Consider the following 18,538-nt stretch of genomic DNA (forward strand, 5'->3'; position numbering starts at 1 on the left):
GGCTGCTTTGGGCAGTAGATTCTATGGCATTATACCCTGCTGAGGTCCCTCCCCACCCAAAAACCTGCCCTCCCCAGGCTCTACCCCTCAAATCTACAGGTATTTCCCAACCCAAAGTTGGCAACTGTGAGATTGGCTATGGAACCACTTTCCAGACCCTTGGAACCCAGAAAACGTGGCACAGGAGGAGGTGCTTTTCTACCTTAGCTGTAACTGCATAGCCCCAAATTAACATAAGCCAACCTCCAGGCGGCACCTGGAGATCTCCAGCTATTAAAACTGATGTCCAGATGACCAAGATCAGTTCTCCTGGAGACAATGGCTGCTTTGGACAGTGGGTTCTATAGCATTATACCCTGCTGAGGTCCCTCCCCACCCCAAACCCTGCCCTCCCCAGGCTCTACCCTTCAAATCTACAGGTATGTTCCAACCCAGAGTTGGCAACCGTGTAATCGTCTATGGTACCACTTTCCAGACCCTTGGAACCCAGAAAACGTAGCACAGGAGGAGGTGCTTTTCTACCTTAGCTGCCAATGCATAACACCCCCCTCCCCCTCAAAAAATAAGTCAGAGGTGGAGAGAACCATATCTGTTACCATGAGGCTGTCCTCCCATTCTACCCACTTGGGGCAGCAAAATGACTTGAGACAGCCCTGCCTTATAGCTAAGCAGAAGGAAAGAAACATGGCTTGCCTCCCTCCATTTTCCACTTCCCTCTGCCGCCCCACCAGCCACTCATCTGGAGCTTCCTTCTAGACCTCGATGTATTTCTTCCCACAACGGGCATTACTCCTAGTATAAACATATTACGCAAATAAGAATCCACCATAAAATCTAAAATATCCTGGGATAGAAAGACATAAAACACAGAATTCATCTAATCTACTTCCACTTTCATCTGCTTTACTTCTTTAATTGTTCCTTACGAATTCTATAAACTGCAGCTAAAAATCTAGTGCAAATTAGTGTAAGCTGGGGGTTAGAATCAGATAGAAACTTCTTACTTATCTCTAGGTCCAGATACTCGAGAAATCTCCCTAGTATGGGTTGAATAAACTTTACTGTAATTTCTTGCTAATAATGACAGTGTAGCGAACTTTGTATAGCCTTAGATCTCCACTGCTTTTCATGGTTTAGAATTTTTATCCATAGTGAATCTTATTTAAGAGGGCTAACTGAAACCTATGTCTTTTTGACAAATGACAGTATACCACACTCAGCTCAGCTTTCTTTGACCAGCTCATGGCAGTGTGCAGTATTTTTCCCTTCCTCCATGTTATCCTCGTAACAGCTCTGTCAGGTAGGTAAGGCCGGCAAAGAGAGAGTGACTGCTGGCAAGCTTCGTGCAGAGCTGAACCTTGGTTTCCCAGATCTCACGCTGAGTCCCTAACTTAAAGTACCACACTGGCTCTCACTTAAGAATCTGACCATTTTGCATTTATCTGTATATGTTACCACGTAGTAGTAGTCAGGGGTCATTTCCTGCAGGAGCGCACAGGAGCGAAGCTCTGGAAGTAAAGAGGCCAGGCGGCAGGCACATGCAACGAGCCCCACCCCCTGTTCCCAGCAGCCCTCAGTCAGAGCAAGAAGCAGCCAGGTAAGCTGCAGAGCCCCCTGGTCCAAAACAGTCCAATGGCACCTTTAAGACCAAGTTTTATTCGGGTATAAGCTCTCCCTCCTCTGCGAGGACAGATCTGCACACCCCCCCCCCAATACCTCGCAATTGAAAACAGTCAAGTGGAGCCTGAGTGGTGGATGTTGCCTTCTGACACACTTCTGGTGATGTCAGGGTGTGTGGCATATGCAAATAAGTTATGCTAATGAGTTATGCTAATGAGCTCCTGCACCTGTTTTTCTATGAAATGACCCCTGATTAAAACTTTCGTAATGTATATATACAAGCTTAGGACCCAGAACAAATTGGAGGAGGGGAAGAAACTATTTGGTAATTTCCCCCGACCAAAATCCCCTCCCCCTCCAGGCTGCTGTTTAGACCCTTAAGCAGGCCAATTTCCCCATCCTTCTATTTGTCTTCTTTTTAAAAAATGGATGCTAAGTGCAATGAGCATGCTCAGTCCTCATTATACCATTTTTAGGGAATTCTCTTTTTTTTCAATTTACAAAGTTTTTAAAAAAATACCTGCAAATAGGGTTGCCAAACTCCAGGTGCGGGCTGGTGATCTCCCAGAATTACGACTGATCTCCAGACTACATAAATCACATATCTATTTATTTAAAACATTTATTCCACTTCTTCAGGAGAAAAATGGCTGCTTTGGAAGGCAGACTGCTTAGCATTATACCCTGCCAATGTCTCCCTCTCCTCCTTAAACTCTACTCTCCCAGGCTGTATCATAAAATTTCCAGGTATTACCAAACCTAGAACCCTACCTGCAATGCTCCTGAGCATGCAGAAATCTTATATTCTCTGTAGCTGTTTCACAGGCACTGGATTATGATGTTCAATGCTAGAGGGAACAAATTGTGGGGAGGCCTGTAAGGAAATGCAGAACCAAGGAATAGTTTGGAATTCCTGCCCTATTCCCCTCAAAGCTCTCTTTTGGGGTCCTATAAGATCTCCTGGGGTTGAGCAGTCAACTTTCCCATTCTCCTATTTTCCCTTTAGTAGACACCTGTTTTCAAAACTCTGTGTTCCCAAAGCACATTTAGGCCCCCCACACACACCTTTTTGGTTATTTTACAGATTTGTATTTGTCTTCATGGGGCCATGGTGGATCAGAGGTTGATGCTGAGCTACAGACCAGAAGGTCTGTAGTTTGGCAGTTTGAGACCCGAGTGCTGTGTGACTGAGTGAGCTCCCATCTCCGGCCCCAGCTCCTGCCAACCTAGCAGTTTGAAAGCAAGAAATTGCAAGTAGATAAATAGTTACCACTGCGGTGGGAAGGTAACAGCATTCCATGCACCTCGGCATTTAGTCATGCCGGCCACATGACCACGGAAATGTCTTCAGACAGCGCTGGCTCTTCAGCTTGGAAACGGAGATGAGCACTGCCACCTAGAGTCGGATTCGACTGGCTCTCGAGCAAGGGAAACCTTTACCTTTTACCTTTACGATTTGTCTTCATTCTGGGGAGTCACCAAGTATGTAGAGAGTGAGACCCATGCCTTGTCGGTGGGCAAGCCCCGCTGCTTTCATTATTGGCATTTAACCATAAAATGTACTATTAGATGTATTGATAATTTAAATAATCTTCAAAGTTACTTTCCCATAAACTCTGGGAGCACTTTGTATATGGCAAAATAGTTTCTCAGCAGAAGTCATTTTGAGCTTTTTGGTTTCCTGTAGTAAAATACCTGACAGAGGCTGAAGTTCTCCCTAAGAACAGTTATTATCAGGATTTGTTATATTTCTGATTTTCAGTGTTTGATGTCTCCTTCTAAATGGAATGTATTAATGTTGGTATGTTTTTGTGATATTGAGGGATTGTAAAAAGGTAAAGGTAAAGGTTCCCTTGCTCGAAAGCCAGTCGAATCCGACTCTAGTGTTGCGGTGCTCATCTCCGTTTCAAAGCCAAAGAGCCAGCGCTGTCCAAAGACATTTCCGTGGTCATGTGGCCAGCATGACTAAACGCCAAGGCGCACGGAACGCTGTTACCTTCCCACTGAAGTGGTACCTATTTATCTACTTGCAATTTCTTACTTTCGAACTGTTAGGTTGGCAGGAGCTGGAACTAGAGACGGGAGCTCACTCCGTCATGCGGCATCCGGGTCTCGAACTGCTGAACTACCAATCTTCCACAGCCTGCAGTTCAGCGTCTTAACCACTTGAGCCACCGCAACTTAATGCAGCTAGAAGTTATGTCTGTTATTGTTGTACTGTGTTGAAACTTTTTTAATAATAAAAATACTTATATTTTTAAAAAAGATACTTTCTCAGATACATTGGAATGACTAACAAAAGGCAAACGGTCCAGCGGGCTTTTATGCATCTAGCAGAACAGGTGCCATTGCAAAACTGTTTCCTTATTTATTAATTTATTTGAAAAATGGATCTTCCACACTCCATAGAATCTACTTGAGGAAAGTGGAATCTCCTGGGTAGAGGCAGATACCATCAGTGGAATTTAGACCCCATTATTGACAAAATCACCTCAGATAAATTATTACTTTGCATATTTAAAACATGCTAAAGCCCTTTTATTCTGCCCCCCCAAAAAAGCCTTTGACCCCCAAATTGGATTTTTCTCCCCTTAAATTGGTTTCACATTTGTCCCACAAAGGAAAAAAATCCCTTATAAAAATAATTTACATTGGGAAATGTAATTTAAGGAACACATACTTTTGAATTTATACAAACTAGAAGGTGACTTCTTGGCCAGTTTGGTTAGTTTAATATATCCTGTATGATGGGCAAATAAAAACTAATAAATCTGTTTTAAGCCAATTGAAAACAAACAAAACTAAATGAGTGCTTTTATTTAAAGGACAGTTTTGTGAGTGATGTTTAAATTTTTGCCTCCGAACCTAATTCGAAAGCCTATTCTGATAAGCATTCAATTTAAATATGTCTCTCTTCAGCTTTCCTGCTTTCTATATCACATTAGCACCATTCATAAGCTGTAGCAGTTCAGAATATAAAGCTCTAATTTTATAAATTGTTACAATGTAAAAGATTCAAGGGCCTTTGTATGGACTGGTGAAAATTAAGACATTGATAGTGTAGAAAAAGCACTATGCCTTTCTAGGAAAGTGGGTTTGAAGTAGTTTCCTTTCTATTTAGTGATGAAAAAAAATCCGATTCCCCCCACCCCTTCAAGCTGAGAGGGCCAAATATATGGATTTTGAAGCAATTGTGTCAAAAGAGGAGAGCAACACATTTCAAAATGACCTCAGCTGGTTTGGTTAAATAAAATAATCAGGGTGGATCCTTGCCCTAATTCTGTGGAGCCATTTCCTTGAGGTAACTTTTTCTTTTTTTAGGTGAACAGTTAAAACGTAATCTGTAGGCCAAATTACGAATTCAGACTTGTTTCTGCTAATATTTAGAGTCTAAGAGGAGACATTCTGACAAATATTCAGCCGTCCATGAAATACTGAGGTAAATTGCCTTTCAGGGTCAGTCCGTTCAGCAAGAAAACAATCACCCGCTATATCAGGGCTCTTTTTGTAGCAGGACCTCCTTTGCATATTAGGCGACACACCCCTAATGTAGCCAATCCTCCAAGGGCTTACAGTAGCCCCTGTAAACTCTGTAAGCCCTTGGAGGATTGGCTACATCAGGGGTGTGTCGCCTAATATGCAAAGGAGTTCCTGCTACAAAAAGAGCCCTGCAGTTGATCTCCAGACAGTAGAGATCTGTTCCCCTGGGGGAAAAAAATAGCTGCTTTGAAGGGTGGACTCTGAGGTCCCGTCCCTCCCCAGACCCCACCCTCCCCAGGCTCCACCCCCTAAAATCTCCAGCTATTTCTCAAAACCACACTGGCAGCCCTAAATGAAAAGGAGCAAAGGACAGATTGGTTTAAAGAAGGAAAAAAAAGAAAGGCAAGATTCAGGCAATGCTTTTTACTATTACATTCTTCAGTCTTTAAGCCAAAACTATACCAGTGACTGCAGTGTTCCCTCTAAGCTGAGTTAGTGTGAGCTAGCTCACAAGTTTTTAGCCTCCGGCTCATGCATTTTTGTCTTAGCTCAGGAAGGATGGCTGTTCCGTCTGACACTGAGTCAACAGCGTCTTCTGGACAGTTTCAACGCACGGCCAGAGTCCAGAGCAAACTAATTTATGCAGTAGCCAAATTGCTTGCTCACAACTTTAATGCCAGTAGCTCACAAAGTAGAATTTTTCCTCACAAGTCTCCACAGCTTAGAGGGAACATTGCCAGTGAGGTGGCTGAAGTTGGTTCCAAGTTCCTTATTCACATTTCCTAGTTCCTTATTGGTGAATCTAACCACAAATATTAAGAGTTTTAAAAGCTCTGCACCCCAAAATAAGGTTTGGACCCCCACATACGGAGGACTCTGCCCTCCAAGTGCACAACTCAATTAATATGTCACCTTTCAAGGCTGCTTTGAGCTATGATAATCCCCCTTTACCTTTTCTCAGGGAGGATGCTCCTCTGCGGCCTACTGATGCGGGGTTATGGTGTAAGTCTTTACAAGAGTCTTGGCCGTTGTTATGTTCTACTTTGAATGCGGCCAAAGAGGCGTACAAAAATCAGGCTGATCGAGGAAGGGTGGAGGGTTGGGGCCTCAAGCCTGGTGATTTTGTTTATGTGTCTACTAAGAACATCAAACTCCTGCGCCCAAGCAAAAAATTGGGTTGGAAATTTATTGGGCCATTTGAAGTACGCCGCGTCTTGAATAATGTTGCTGTTGAAGTGGAATTGCCTAAGAATTTGAGAGCTCTACACCCTGTGTTCCACCTGAGCTTGCTTAAAAAAGATCCTGGTCATTGTGCATGGCGGCCTGCCCATGACCCTCCCCCTCCCATCGTGTTGGAAGGTGAGGAACATTTTGAAATTGATGAAGTTCTTGATTCCAGGTTGAAACGTGGTAAACTTTGGTATCTCATCCAGTGGGTTGACTTCGGACCCCAGCACCGCGAATGGGTGGAAGTAGGGGATATTCGGGCCCCTTACCTGCTCCAGGAGTTCCACAAACGGTTCCCGGGCAAACCGGGAGGTCTCCCGGAAAATCTCCCGGGCTAGCCGGGAGGTCTCCCGGACCTTCCGGGAGGTGGAGGTTAATGTGTATTTTCGAGGGGGCAGTATGTCAGCTAGCTGTGTGATAGCATTCACCCCCTCCCTCTCATCCCTTGTTTGCTTCAGTTATGTTATGTAGTCCGCGGAACTCGCCAAGGTCGTGCAGCTGGTATGGAGGAGGGAAGCTTCGCCTAGAATGTTTTGGGTATCTCGCATGTGAACTGAACCTGTGTTGACATTATAGAACTGTTGCGTTCCCATGCAATGGGCGCGAATTGTATGTCCTATTCCCGCCAGCGGGAACTGGGCTCATTGGTCCGTGCCTGGTTCAAATGTCTTTATTATGCCTTCCCTGGTTACCTGTAGTTATTCCTAACAATGTCCTGTTCTGGTTAAACCAACGCTTTGAAATAAACCTTGCTTTGCTTTTCAACGTGGAGTTATTTCGAATGCTTGGGATCCAACAACGCTTCACTTTCAGACATACTGGATAATGCACTTTCAGTCTGCTTTGCAACTGGGATTTACTGTGTGAAACAGAAAAATCCATCTGCAAACAATTACTGAAGTGCATTAATGGCACATTATGCAGAATGTGTGAAAGTGCCTTTCATCTCTAGGTGGCTGCAGGCAAGTCCCTTTTCTCATATCAGCCCTCATTCGTACATGAGGATAAGAACACCAGGCTACTTTATGGAGCTGTAGGAAGGATTACAGAGTTAACATACATGAAGTTGTTGGACACTTGAACTTGTAACAGAGGCGCTGTTGTTTATGACATGATGATAAACAACCCCAGTGCTAACCAATATGGGAGTTAATATCAGGGGTCATTTCGTAGAAACAGAGGTGCAGGAGCTCATTAGCATAACTCATTTGCATATGCCACACCCCCTGACATCACCAGAAGTGTATCAGAAGGCAACACCCACCGCTCAGGCTCCACTGGACTGTTTTGGATTGCCAGCTATTGGGGGGGGGGAACGTGCAGATCTGTCCTCGCAGAGGAGGGAGAGCTTGTACCTGAATAAAACTTGGTCTTAAAGGTGCCACTGGACTGTTTTGGGCCGGGGGGGGGGGCTCTGCAACTTACCTGGCTGCTTCTTGCTCTGACTGAGGGCTCCTGGGAGCAGGGGGTGGGGCTTGTTGCATGTGCCTGCCCCCTGGGCTCTTTACTGCCGGAGCTCCGCTCCTGTGCACTCCTGCGGGAAATGACCCCTGGTTAATATACATACACGTGCTAAGCACCTCACACAGACTTTTTTTTGTCCTTGTTGCCACTTTAATCTCTGCTCAAGTGGTACCTGACTCAACTCGCTAATTACAGTGTTGGATTAGGATGGGGGGAGACAGGTTCCAATTAACCACGAAGCTTATTGGGTGACTGTGGGCCAATCACTTTCTCTCAGGCTAAGCTATACTCACAGGGTGATTGTGAGGACAAAATGGAGAAGACACTGGATTGAGCCAATGTGCTGTGGTGGTTACTGTGCTGGAGTAGGAATGGGGAGACCCAGGTTCAAATCCCCATTCAGTCCTAATTGCAATAGGTGTTGTACCTTGTCAAGGATTCTTCACGACACCCCTCCCACTTTCTGACGGGTATAAAACGATCTCCCTTCCTGCTCACATCTGATGAAGTGAGCTTTGACTCTCGAAATCTTATACCCTGCCACTGGACTGTTTTGGACCAGGGGACCGGGGGGAGCCCAAACTAACTGTTCTGCTGAAGACCAAACATGGCTACCACCTGAAACCATTCAGCCCTGAAATTCTTATGCAGGACCAAGGACTGGTCTCACGCACACCACCTAACCTTCACAGGGGTAGTTGTGAAATGTGGGAGAGAACCATGTACCTGACTGAGCCATGTGGTGGAATTGGAAGACACAGGCTACAATCTCCAACGGTGAGCCTCACTGGGAGACCGCGGGACTCTCAGAATTGTTGTGGAGATAAAATGGAGTAAAAGAAACATGTATTCTACCCTGAGCTCCTTGGAGGTAGGGTGGGATGAAAATGGGCAAATACGTGGTTGGATTTCTGCTACACGTTTGATGTTAGCCAAAAGGCTGCTAAGCTATAGTGTAGTTGGATTTCTATACTCAAGGGGATGGTTGGCAGTACTACTGGTACGTGCCTGGAGGTTTGTTTCAACTGCAACGTTTGGTTTGCATCCAGGGTAGGATGTGTTCTGCACTAAAAACAATTTAAAAAATTAACAAAGTTTACCCAGATTTGGAGCTAAACAGCTGAATTTTGCAACACGATAAGGAGGAGGAAGAGAAGAGATTGGATTAATACCCCGCCCTTCACTCGGAGTCTCAGAGCAGCTTACAAACTCCTTTCCCTTCCCCTCCCCACAACAGACACCCTGGGAGGTAGGCGGGGCTGAGAGAGAGCTCTTTCCAGAACTGTCCTTGAGAGAACAGCTCTGACAGAACTATGGCTTGCCCAAGGTCATCCAGCAGCTGTTAGTGGAGGCGTGGGGAATCAAACCCGGTTCTCCCAGATTCGAGTCCGCGCACTTAACCACACTATATACTTTCCAATGAGCTATCTGTGGCACCAAAGCACTGCTCTCCAACTGCTGCAAATCTCTCCCAACTCAGCAACTCTTCTCCCTGCCCCTGACCTGTTTGTCGTATTTCACCAAGCACTGATCACACATTTTCAAATTTTGTTGTGTGTTTTTACATGAACCGTGAGATTCTGAGCATACTGACTACATTGCCCTTGACTAATATCCATCCTTGCAGAACTGCTGTCTCTTGCTATTTATTTAATCTTTTGCCTTAAGATCAGGGGCTGAGTTGTCTGAAATGTCAGAATTAATAGACAGAGCTAGATCTTCCCTTTCTTTCCAGTTCCGAGAAATAATCCCAACAGCACATGATTTAATCTACTGTTGTTGGTGGGAAGAGTGTCCAGTTTGTTACTGTACAGGAAGACTATCCAACATTTCAGTGAGTTTCATCTTTGCTATGGTAGGTGAAATCCACTGGAGTTCCTCAAGGTAGCATTGTCTTCTGTGTGCTCAGATGCTAAGCAACAAAAATCTCAAAAAATACACAGAACAAAAATTATGTTCTGTTTTAATGGTTTTAATAGAAGAAACCTGTATAAGGGCCAAGAAGCGACAGTTAGAACCGGATATGTAACAACCGATTGGTTTAGCATAGGAAAAGGAGTACGACAAGGATGTATATTGTCGCCTTGCTTATTTAATATATATGCAGAGTACATCATGCAAAATGCTGGCCTGGATTAATCACAAGCGGGAATTAAGATTGCTGGGGAAAAGATCAACAACCTCAGATATGCAGACGATACCACTCTGATGGCAGAAAGTGAAGAGGACCTAAAGAGCCTCTTGCTCAGGGTAAAAGAGGAGAGCGCAAAAGTGGGCTTGAAGCTCAACATCAAAAAAACTAATATCATGGCATCCGGCCCCATCACTCCTTGGCAAATAGAAGGGGAAGTCATGGAAGTAGTGACAGACTTCACGTTCCTGGGATCCCAGATCACCGCAGACTGTGACAGCAGCCATGAAATTAAAAGACACCTGCTCCTTGGGAGGAAAGCGATGGCGAACCTAAACAGCATGATAAAAAGTAGAGACATCACCCTGCCAACAAAAGTCTGTGTGGTCAAAGCAATGGTATTCCCAGTAGTCATGTATGGCTGCGAGAGTTGGACTATAAGGAAGGCCGAGCGCCGAAGAATAGATTCTTTTGAACGATGGTGCTGGAGAAGACTCTTGAGAGTCCCTTGGACTGCAAGAAGATCAAATCAGTCAATCCTAAAAGAAATCAACCCTGACTGTTCCCTGGAAGGCCAGATAATGAAACTGAAGCTCAAAGACTTTGGCCACCAAATGAGAAGGGAGCACTCACTGGAGAAGAAGACCCTGATGCTGGGAAAGATTGAAGGTCAAAGAAGACTGGGACGGCAAAGGATGAGATGGTTAGACAGTGTCATAGATGCAACGAACATGAAATTTAGCACAGTTCAGAGGACGGCGGAAGACCGGAAGGCTTGGCGGGAGCTGGTCCATGGGGTCGCGAAGAGTCGGACTCGACTGTGCAACTGAACAACAACAACAGGGGGGAAATGGGAATTTAAAGGAATACTTGCTCTGAGTGGATTTACAGTGCCAGAGATGTCTATTTTCTAAAGCTGCAACGTTCCAAAATAAAGTACTACTACAGCTTCTGACAACAGCAGCTATATCCAAGGGTTGCTCCGCAACATAACTTTTGACCACGCAAGTAGTCTCCACAGTCCCTGAGTACATATTGTTATGCACAAGCATAAAATGGACTAGATAGCATGATCACAGGAGTTCTATCTGGAAAAAATGCTACCCTTCAAAAGGGAAGTAATACAGATTCACAAGTTAACTTGTTTATTCTTGCTTCCCAGTCATAGAAATAACTATGACTATAGATAGCCAAGTTCATCGGTGTCAAACTCATTTGTTATGAGGGCCAGATCTGATACAAATGAGATCTTGCTGGGCCGGGCCATGTGTGTCATAAAATGTAATGCCAGGTAGATATTAACTTTCTAAAGGACACAAACACAAAGGGTTTTTTTTTCTTAAAAAAAAAACATGTTTAAAACATTAGCACTCCTGCAATATTTTGTTCATTTAACAGTGTCTGATAACTGACACCTCTTGCTCTGAATTATTGTATCAAAATGTCTGTGCTGTTGCAATCTTGAATATGCTGTTCAGGTGTGTACCTGTAAGCTGCAAACCTACGATGATGCAGCAGCAGAACTGGAAGAAGCAGCAGGAGACAGCCAGTTCCACTGTGGGCCTGATAGAAGCCCTCCGGGGGCCTGATCTGGCCCCTGGACCGCATGTTTGACACCCAGGCCTAGTTTATATCCAACTTTCTCCAACAAACACTGAAGAGCAAAAAAGGCAGCCAAATAGGTATGCATGAACCAGTTTTAGAGACCTGCTTAACTGAGGTTATATTTTTGAATTACGATATTTGCTAAGGCTGCAAAGCTTTTCCCATGTATTGGTTATGTTAAAGCATTGCAGCTCTAGAAAATCTGCATCTATTTTTACTTTGTACAAATTATCTTCCTATTCATAAACCACTCTGACTTGAACAGCCCAGGCGAACCCAATTGTGTTGATACCTTAGAAGCAAAGCGGGACTGGTCTTGGTCAGTACTTGGATAGGAAGACACCAAGGAAGTCCAGGGTTGCTACATGGAGTCAGGCAATGGCAAACCACCTCTGTTCATCCCTTGCTTTGAAAACCCTACAGGGTTGGGATGAGTTGGCTGCAAAATGGCAGCACTTTTCTGCACTACCCATCAGTGCGCCACACCGAAGCATCGTCCGTCCTCCAATGGCCAAGAATTCTGCCATTATTTTCTCCCCACCCCCCTCTGAGATTTCAGCAGGCATCACCCAAATGAAACCTTTTCAGGACTCAACAAAAGCACAGATCCGAGACTCTCAGGGTTCTAAATTCTGTACCATGTTCGTCATGAAAGGTGGAATCAGCTGCCTAGGGAGGTGGTACCCTTCACTGGCAGCTTTCAAGAATAATAATAAACACAGCGGGAGATACTGCACTCAGTGAAACAACCACAAAATATCCCGTGAAATGCTACCACTCAAGGTTTTTATAAAGGCGTATGTTTAACACAATGCATAAATCAAAAACAATACATGAATAAACGTTCCAGTTAGCTCCACTAATACTTATGACTTCTTGTTGTTCAGTCGCACAGTCGAGTGTGACTCTTCGCGACCCCATGGATCAGATCCCGCAAGGCCTTCCTGTCTTCCGCCGTCCTCTGAAGTTGGCTCAACTTCATGTTCATTGCATCTATGACACTGTCTAACCCTCTCATCCTTTGCCATCCCCGTCTTCTTTGACCTTCAATCTTTACCAGCATCAGAATAGGCTGTGCACAGTCCATTTATCATTAGGAGTGTATGAGCCCATTTGGGAGAAAGAAGGTTTAAACAGGTATAGTTCCATAAGAATTTGGCTCTGAAGAAGAAACATAGTTGAATCTCTTGCGGCTGACAAGAAAAGTCAGCCAGCCTGTTACAGCCTCCTTGCAGACCTGGAAGTTGGCAACTGAGAATAAAATCAAGAAGACCACAGTGTTATCTATGGACTGTGTATAGCCTATTCATTGGTCTGACTGGGAAGGCTTTCTGTGTATTTCTCTAAGCCTTAGTGTTAAGTGTTATAAGCTACAGTGGAGTAGCCAGTCTCTTACAGCCTCCATACAGACCTGGAAGTTGGCAACTGGGAAACAGCCAAAGAGACCCAGTGTATTCAGGACTGTGTATAGCCTATTTCTTTGGTTTGTTCTTGGAAGGCTCTCTTTGTATTATTAGTTTGTTTGTGATTTGGTAACTGCAACTACAGATACCCTTGTGTCCCTGCTGTAACAAATCTATTTGTTTTAGGAGATTTATGACTCACTTCGGCAACAAAAAACATTCTACACTGCTGATCGAGGGGTGGGAGACATTGGGAGAGGGTAAAACCACATCCAGAAATCTTTGAACGTAGGCATACCCGCCTCCCCCCAGACCTGTGTACTAACCCATGTTTTGCTATAAGCATGTGCACAACACAGTAGTAAATTGCTTCTCCCTAATATGAGTACCTTGTTCCTTAAATTGGAAGTAATCTCTGCAATTGCTATGGTACTCTGAAGACTAGAGAATACTTAAATGTAAAGGTGTTTTGGAGCCTGATTTTTTTTTCCCTGGGAAAAGTGGTTCAGCTGCAGATCACGACACCGAAAGCGAGTGGTGCAAAAGAACTACAAATAACCTTGTATAGCAGAACAAAATTTCACATTCTTGAAATCCTGTGCACATGTCTCCAGGTAGTGGGGTGCATCCAACCATTCTCTAAGTAGGCTTCCTTCAACTTTATCATTTCTTCTTCCAATGGAAGAGCTACTTAAATTGGAAGAGGCTCCTTAGACTGGAGAAAGACTTCAAACTTTGGCGAAGAATCTTTGTTCAACAAGCACTCTGATATTTGGTGAAAAAAATAACAGGGAACTTTGGGTAGCAGAATTTGTTCTGGAAAGGTTCAGAGGATAACTGCAGCCTGCCCTTTAATCTGATTGACAATCTTGCTCTGCTTTTACCAACCATAAATTCCTGGACCTACTTTGCAATGCCTGGAGAAACTTCACTCAAGATCTCTTAGCACATGATCCACCTAGCTAAATTAACTCTTTTTTTCCAAACACAAGCAGATTCTCGTGGTATAGAAAAGAAAATTTTAACACGTCCTGACAGTGGTACACTTTTTTAAAAAAATGATTTCTAGAAATATCAACGTCTACAAAAAATAACTGCAAGCTTCCATCTCCACTGAAGAAATTCTCTGCTGATGTTACACTTGTTCTGGGTGTCTCAAATGGTGGCAAAGGAAGCAAGGGGCACTGCGCTTACTTCAAGAAGATTAAAATCCTTGAACACTTAAAATGAAAAACAGTAAGCTACGAAAGTCCCTCTTAAAATTTAAACTGACGCACCACAAGATACGGAAACTGATGACAATGCATTGTTGTGAAATTTAAACCATTTTATTGTGCATAATTTGCTTTTTTTTTAAAACTGTAAGGGTATCATACACTTTCTTGATGGTCACTGCACAAAGGCCAACCAACCTTTGTTGCAGGAAATGCTACAAAGGAGGAAATTTTTTGGCTTCTTTAACACAGCTTTAGCGTCCTTCCTCACAGAAACAGCCTCCTGGGATCTCCTGGGATCTAAATTCCTACCTGTTGCCATAGAGGAAGTACTCAAACTTACAAGATAAAAAAACCCAAACAAAAAAAAAAAGAAGGAAAAAACCCCCCAGATAATTGCACATTTCTTTTTTTTTTGCATCTGTTCATTCAGACAACACTTTACAAAATAATTTTGACGGGGATACTGCCTCAAACAGGAGTGGGACGCACCACCATTGTAAGGTTTTGATTGGATTAAGGCTTCCACTGTCTTCTTGGCATTCTCTGTGGTTGCAGATGTATTTCATTGCATCCTTTCAACACTGCAAATCTACACACTAATTTTTCTCTAGGATTTTGCTTTTATAGTTGCGACAGCATTTCAACTTCCCCAAGTGTTGGATGCCATTGTTAGCACCCGAGGAAAAAAAACATGTTAAGTTACCGACTTGAGTTGTCTGCAAATACCAACAAACGATGCTTTGGAAGTTAGTTCAGTAAAAGTTAACTCTTGGATGGAATACTAAAGTATTCTATGGAAGTCTCTATCCTGGCAGGTTTACAAAACTAAAAGCAGGGGATACTGGGCTTTGTATTCAGCAACGTGTTTGTTCACAGGAGATACTGTCGCTTTTGAAGTCATTTACATTCTCTGGTATTTAAGTTACACTCTATAACGGTATTCAAAAATGTCTTTAACACATTCTAGTCCTGTAACTTCCACAATGCAGAACGTGGAAATGGAGAAATTCAGGTCTCTGCTTATTGGAAAGAGTCAAAACTAAGACACATTGCTGGAGAAAGAGCTTCATTAGTTACTCCCTTATACTTTCCAGCTCCCAAAACAGCAAATCTTTCTTCCATGATAGGCTTGTCAACAAAACAGGTGTGAAAAAAAAACCCAAGAACACAAAAAGCCCTCTTTCCTTCTAAAAAAAAATAAATTCATGTTTACAAAAAAGGTGAAAGAGCCAAAGAGTCAGACTCAAATAATGGCCTCAAATGCATTGCCATTAATTCTGCGTCAATTAAAATCTGATGAATGATACGCCTGCAGTGTCGGTGGAGCGCTCGAACGATGTTGGCTCTCTGCGGCAGGAAGGGAAGGGAAAACCCAACAGTTTCAGACAGTCACACATCCAAGCTCAGAATCCAGCTGTTGGAGTTAAAATTCGTCGCTTTCTACTGCATGGAGCTGCGTGTCGTCTGCATCGGTCATGCTGCTCGCCTGTGACTCATCTGTGCCGACTTTTTGTGGAAACAAGGCACAAGAAGGTTAGTTTTCTTCAGTATACATGCACACTGCATACAGTACAGAGGCAAAATTTTACAGGAAAAGACTGTTCTATTCAGGGGTCATTTCGTAGAAAAAGAGGTGCAGGAGCTCATTAGCATAACTCATTAGCATAACTCATTTGCATATGCCACACCCCCTTGACATCACCGGAAGTGTGTCAGAAGGCACCACTGGACTATTTTGGATTGCTAGCTATTGCGGGGGGGGGGGGAGGGGGGATGTGCAGATCTGTAATGCGAGGGGGGGAGGGGTGTTGACCCGAGGGGGGGGCGGGGGGGGGGGAGCTCTGCAACTTACCTGGCTGCTTCTTCTTGCTCCTCGTGGCCCGACTGAGGGCTGCTGGGAGCAGGGGGTGGGGCTTGTTGCATATGCCCACCCCCTGGGCTCCTTACTGCCGGAGCTCCGCTCCTGTGTGCTCCCGCAGGAAATGACCCCTGGTTCTATTGAATACCTTCAACAGTATGTTTGCAGACCACTGTAATTCCTCGGTCATAGATCCAGAGGAGTTAGCTATGTTAGTCTGTTGCTGCAAAACAGTAAAAAGCCCAGAAGCACCTTTAAGACTAACAAAATTTTATTGTAGCATAAGCTTTTGAGAAACACGGTTCTCTTCATCGGATGCCTCTGACGAAGAGAGCTGTGTTTCTTGAAAGCTTATGCTACAATAAAGTTTGTTAGTCTTAAAGGTGCTACTGGGCTTTTTACTAATTCCTAGGATAACCTATATAACTATCACAGCAATCACTACTACCGTATCTCTTTGTAAATATTCATCCCCCACCCAAGGTTGCGTTCACCACATGATTTCCCTTCTACAAACAGAACCCATGATACCCTTCAGTGATCCTGCTTCAGAGGGCAAACTACGGTTTAGTGTCCCTGCTCTTGATATCTGTGGACATGACTTTTCCTAGTTATCTGGCTTTCAAGCAGTTTGTACTAATAATAATTAGATTTGGTGACCTTTACATGACATTCTCTTGCTTCTCTTTTTGTATGTTAATTCAGTATTTCTGCATAATGCAGTTGAACTCACTCGTTAAAAGGGTACCTTTGGAGTTTACAACAGACACAAGATTCAAATGGAAGACTTCCTGACAGCTCAGGCTCTTCCCACGTGAACTACGCTAGAAAAAGAAATCTAAGAAAGGACAACTTCTCTTCCACTTAACCCTCTTCCTCTTGATTTCCTAAGCGTGTCGGCCCCCACGTAAAGCACCAGCTCATATTATTAAGCTGTGGCCCGGCCTGCTTAGCAGCCACTTGTCTAAATGTCTGTCGCCAATTTATTCAAATGCTTTATAATGACCGTGAGTGCATAAACAGGTTGCTTACCTGTAACTGATGATCTTTGAGTGGTCATCGGTGCAGTCACACACCTGAGTAAAGCACCAGCACAGGACCTGACCTCGGAAATTTCAAGAGCTAATCTTCAACGCTTTTGGTGGGCTTTCTCCTCCACTCTAGGGAGCAGGCATCGACTGCACGTACCTGGAGCTGAGGAGAAAGCCGCCTCCCGTTCAGTTCCATCCACCACCTGTAAGTCCCATCAGCTTAAGGTAAGTGACAGAGAGATGCCAGCAGTGGGGAAGGTTGGGCGGACAGCTGTGACTGCACAGATGACCACTCAAAGATCATTAGTTACAGGTAAGCAACCTGTTTATCTTCTTTGTGGTCTCTGTGCAGTCCCACACCTGGGTGACTAGTGAGCTATAACAACACAGGACAGTGGGGGCTGGCAGCTAAGATATACAATGGAGTCACCGGACCCAAGTACCCCTTCAGGCTTACCTGAGGACCCAAGACATGGTGAGATGTCACTGGAAAATGGACCTCAGAACGGTCTGGCCGAAAGAGGCGTCCTGACGTGCCCAAACATCTAAGGCATAATGCGACACTAAAGTTGATGGAGAGGACCATGTGGCAGCACTGCAAATGTTTTCACGGGGCACGCCACCCAAGAACGCTGTAGACATGGAGACAGCCCTTGTGGAATGAGCTCAGGGGCTTGCAAGTAAGGGTTGTCCAACCAGCTGGTAACAGAGAGATATTGTGGACGTAATTCACTTAGTCTCCATGGTGAAATTTATGTCCTTTAATTGGTTTGGAGGAGGACACAAAAAGGCAAGGATCTTTACAAAATGGTTGCATTCTGTCCAAATAAAAGGAGAGAGCCCTACAGAAGTCTAGAGCATGCAGAGCCTGCTGTCCGTCATTGACCGGATGTGGGAAGAACGTGGGCAACAACGTAGATTGTGACAAGTGGAATGGTGAGATCACATTCAACAGGAAAGATGGGTCAGGGCGCAGGACCACCTCGTCTTATTGGAACACTGTGTGAGGTGCATCCAGTCTAAACATGCAAAGTTCGCTGGCCCTTTTTGCAGAGGAATGCTGTCTTCCAGCTTAGAAGGTGGAGAGACAAGGACGCCAGTGGTTCAAAGGGTTTCCCCATAAGCTTGGCCAGAACAAGCGACAAACTCCATTTCGGAACAAGCGTACAAGGAGGGTGGAGGTTTCAACAAACCCTTAAGAAAGATCTTGGTAATTCTATGGGAGAAGAGGGAATTGCCCTCAACCATGTCATGATAGGCAGAAATCACCGCCTAGAAGAAAAACATAGTCCAGCCTGTTTTAAAGAAACTAAGTAAGCCAAAACCTCCAGCAGGACCAACTGAGGATGGAGGTGAGAAGCAGAAGCAGAATATCGTTTTCCACTTAAATGCATATGTGCACTGTGCATCGAGCAGGATGTGGCTGATTTGGGGGGGGGGAGGAAGTTAAGGTGATATTCTCACTGCAGTTAGGCAGTAAAAACCGGGACTGTGGTGAAGAA

At 44.3% G+C, this 18,538-nt stretch overlaps 1 protein-coding gene across 2 annotated transcripts in view; it reads right to left on the bottom strand.

The window, feature by feature from the left end:
• Positions 1-14,508: 14,508 nt before the first annotated feature.
• The window catches only part of CDC27 (cell division cycle 27), a 58,107-nt gene continuing 54,077 nt past the window's right edge, over positions 14,509-18,538 (bottom strand). For both annotated transcript variants that reach the window (XM_015420796.1, XM_015420795.1), the window contains exon 19: positions 14,509-15,653. In XM_015420796.1, coding sequence (XP_015276282.1) covers positions 15,571-15,653 — 83 coding nt within the window. In that variant the 3' untranslated portion in view covers positions 14,509-15,570. The remainder of the gene's footprint in view (positions 15,654-18,538) is intronic.

The sequence above is a fragment of the Gekko japonicus genome, unplaced genomic scaffold (genome assembly GCF_001447785.1).
Source record: "Gekko japonicus isolate JY-2015 unplaced genomic scaffold, Gekko_japonicus_V1.1 scaffold1849, whole genome shotgun sequence".
In the NCBI taxonomy this organism is placed as follows: Eukaryota; Metazoa; Chordata; class Lepidosauria; order Squamata; family Gekkonidae; genus Gekko; species Gekko japonicus.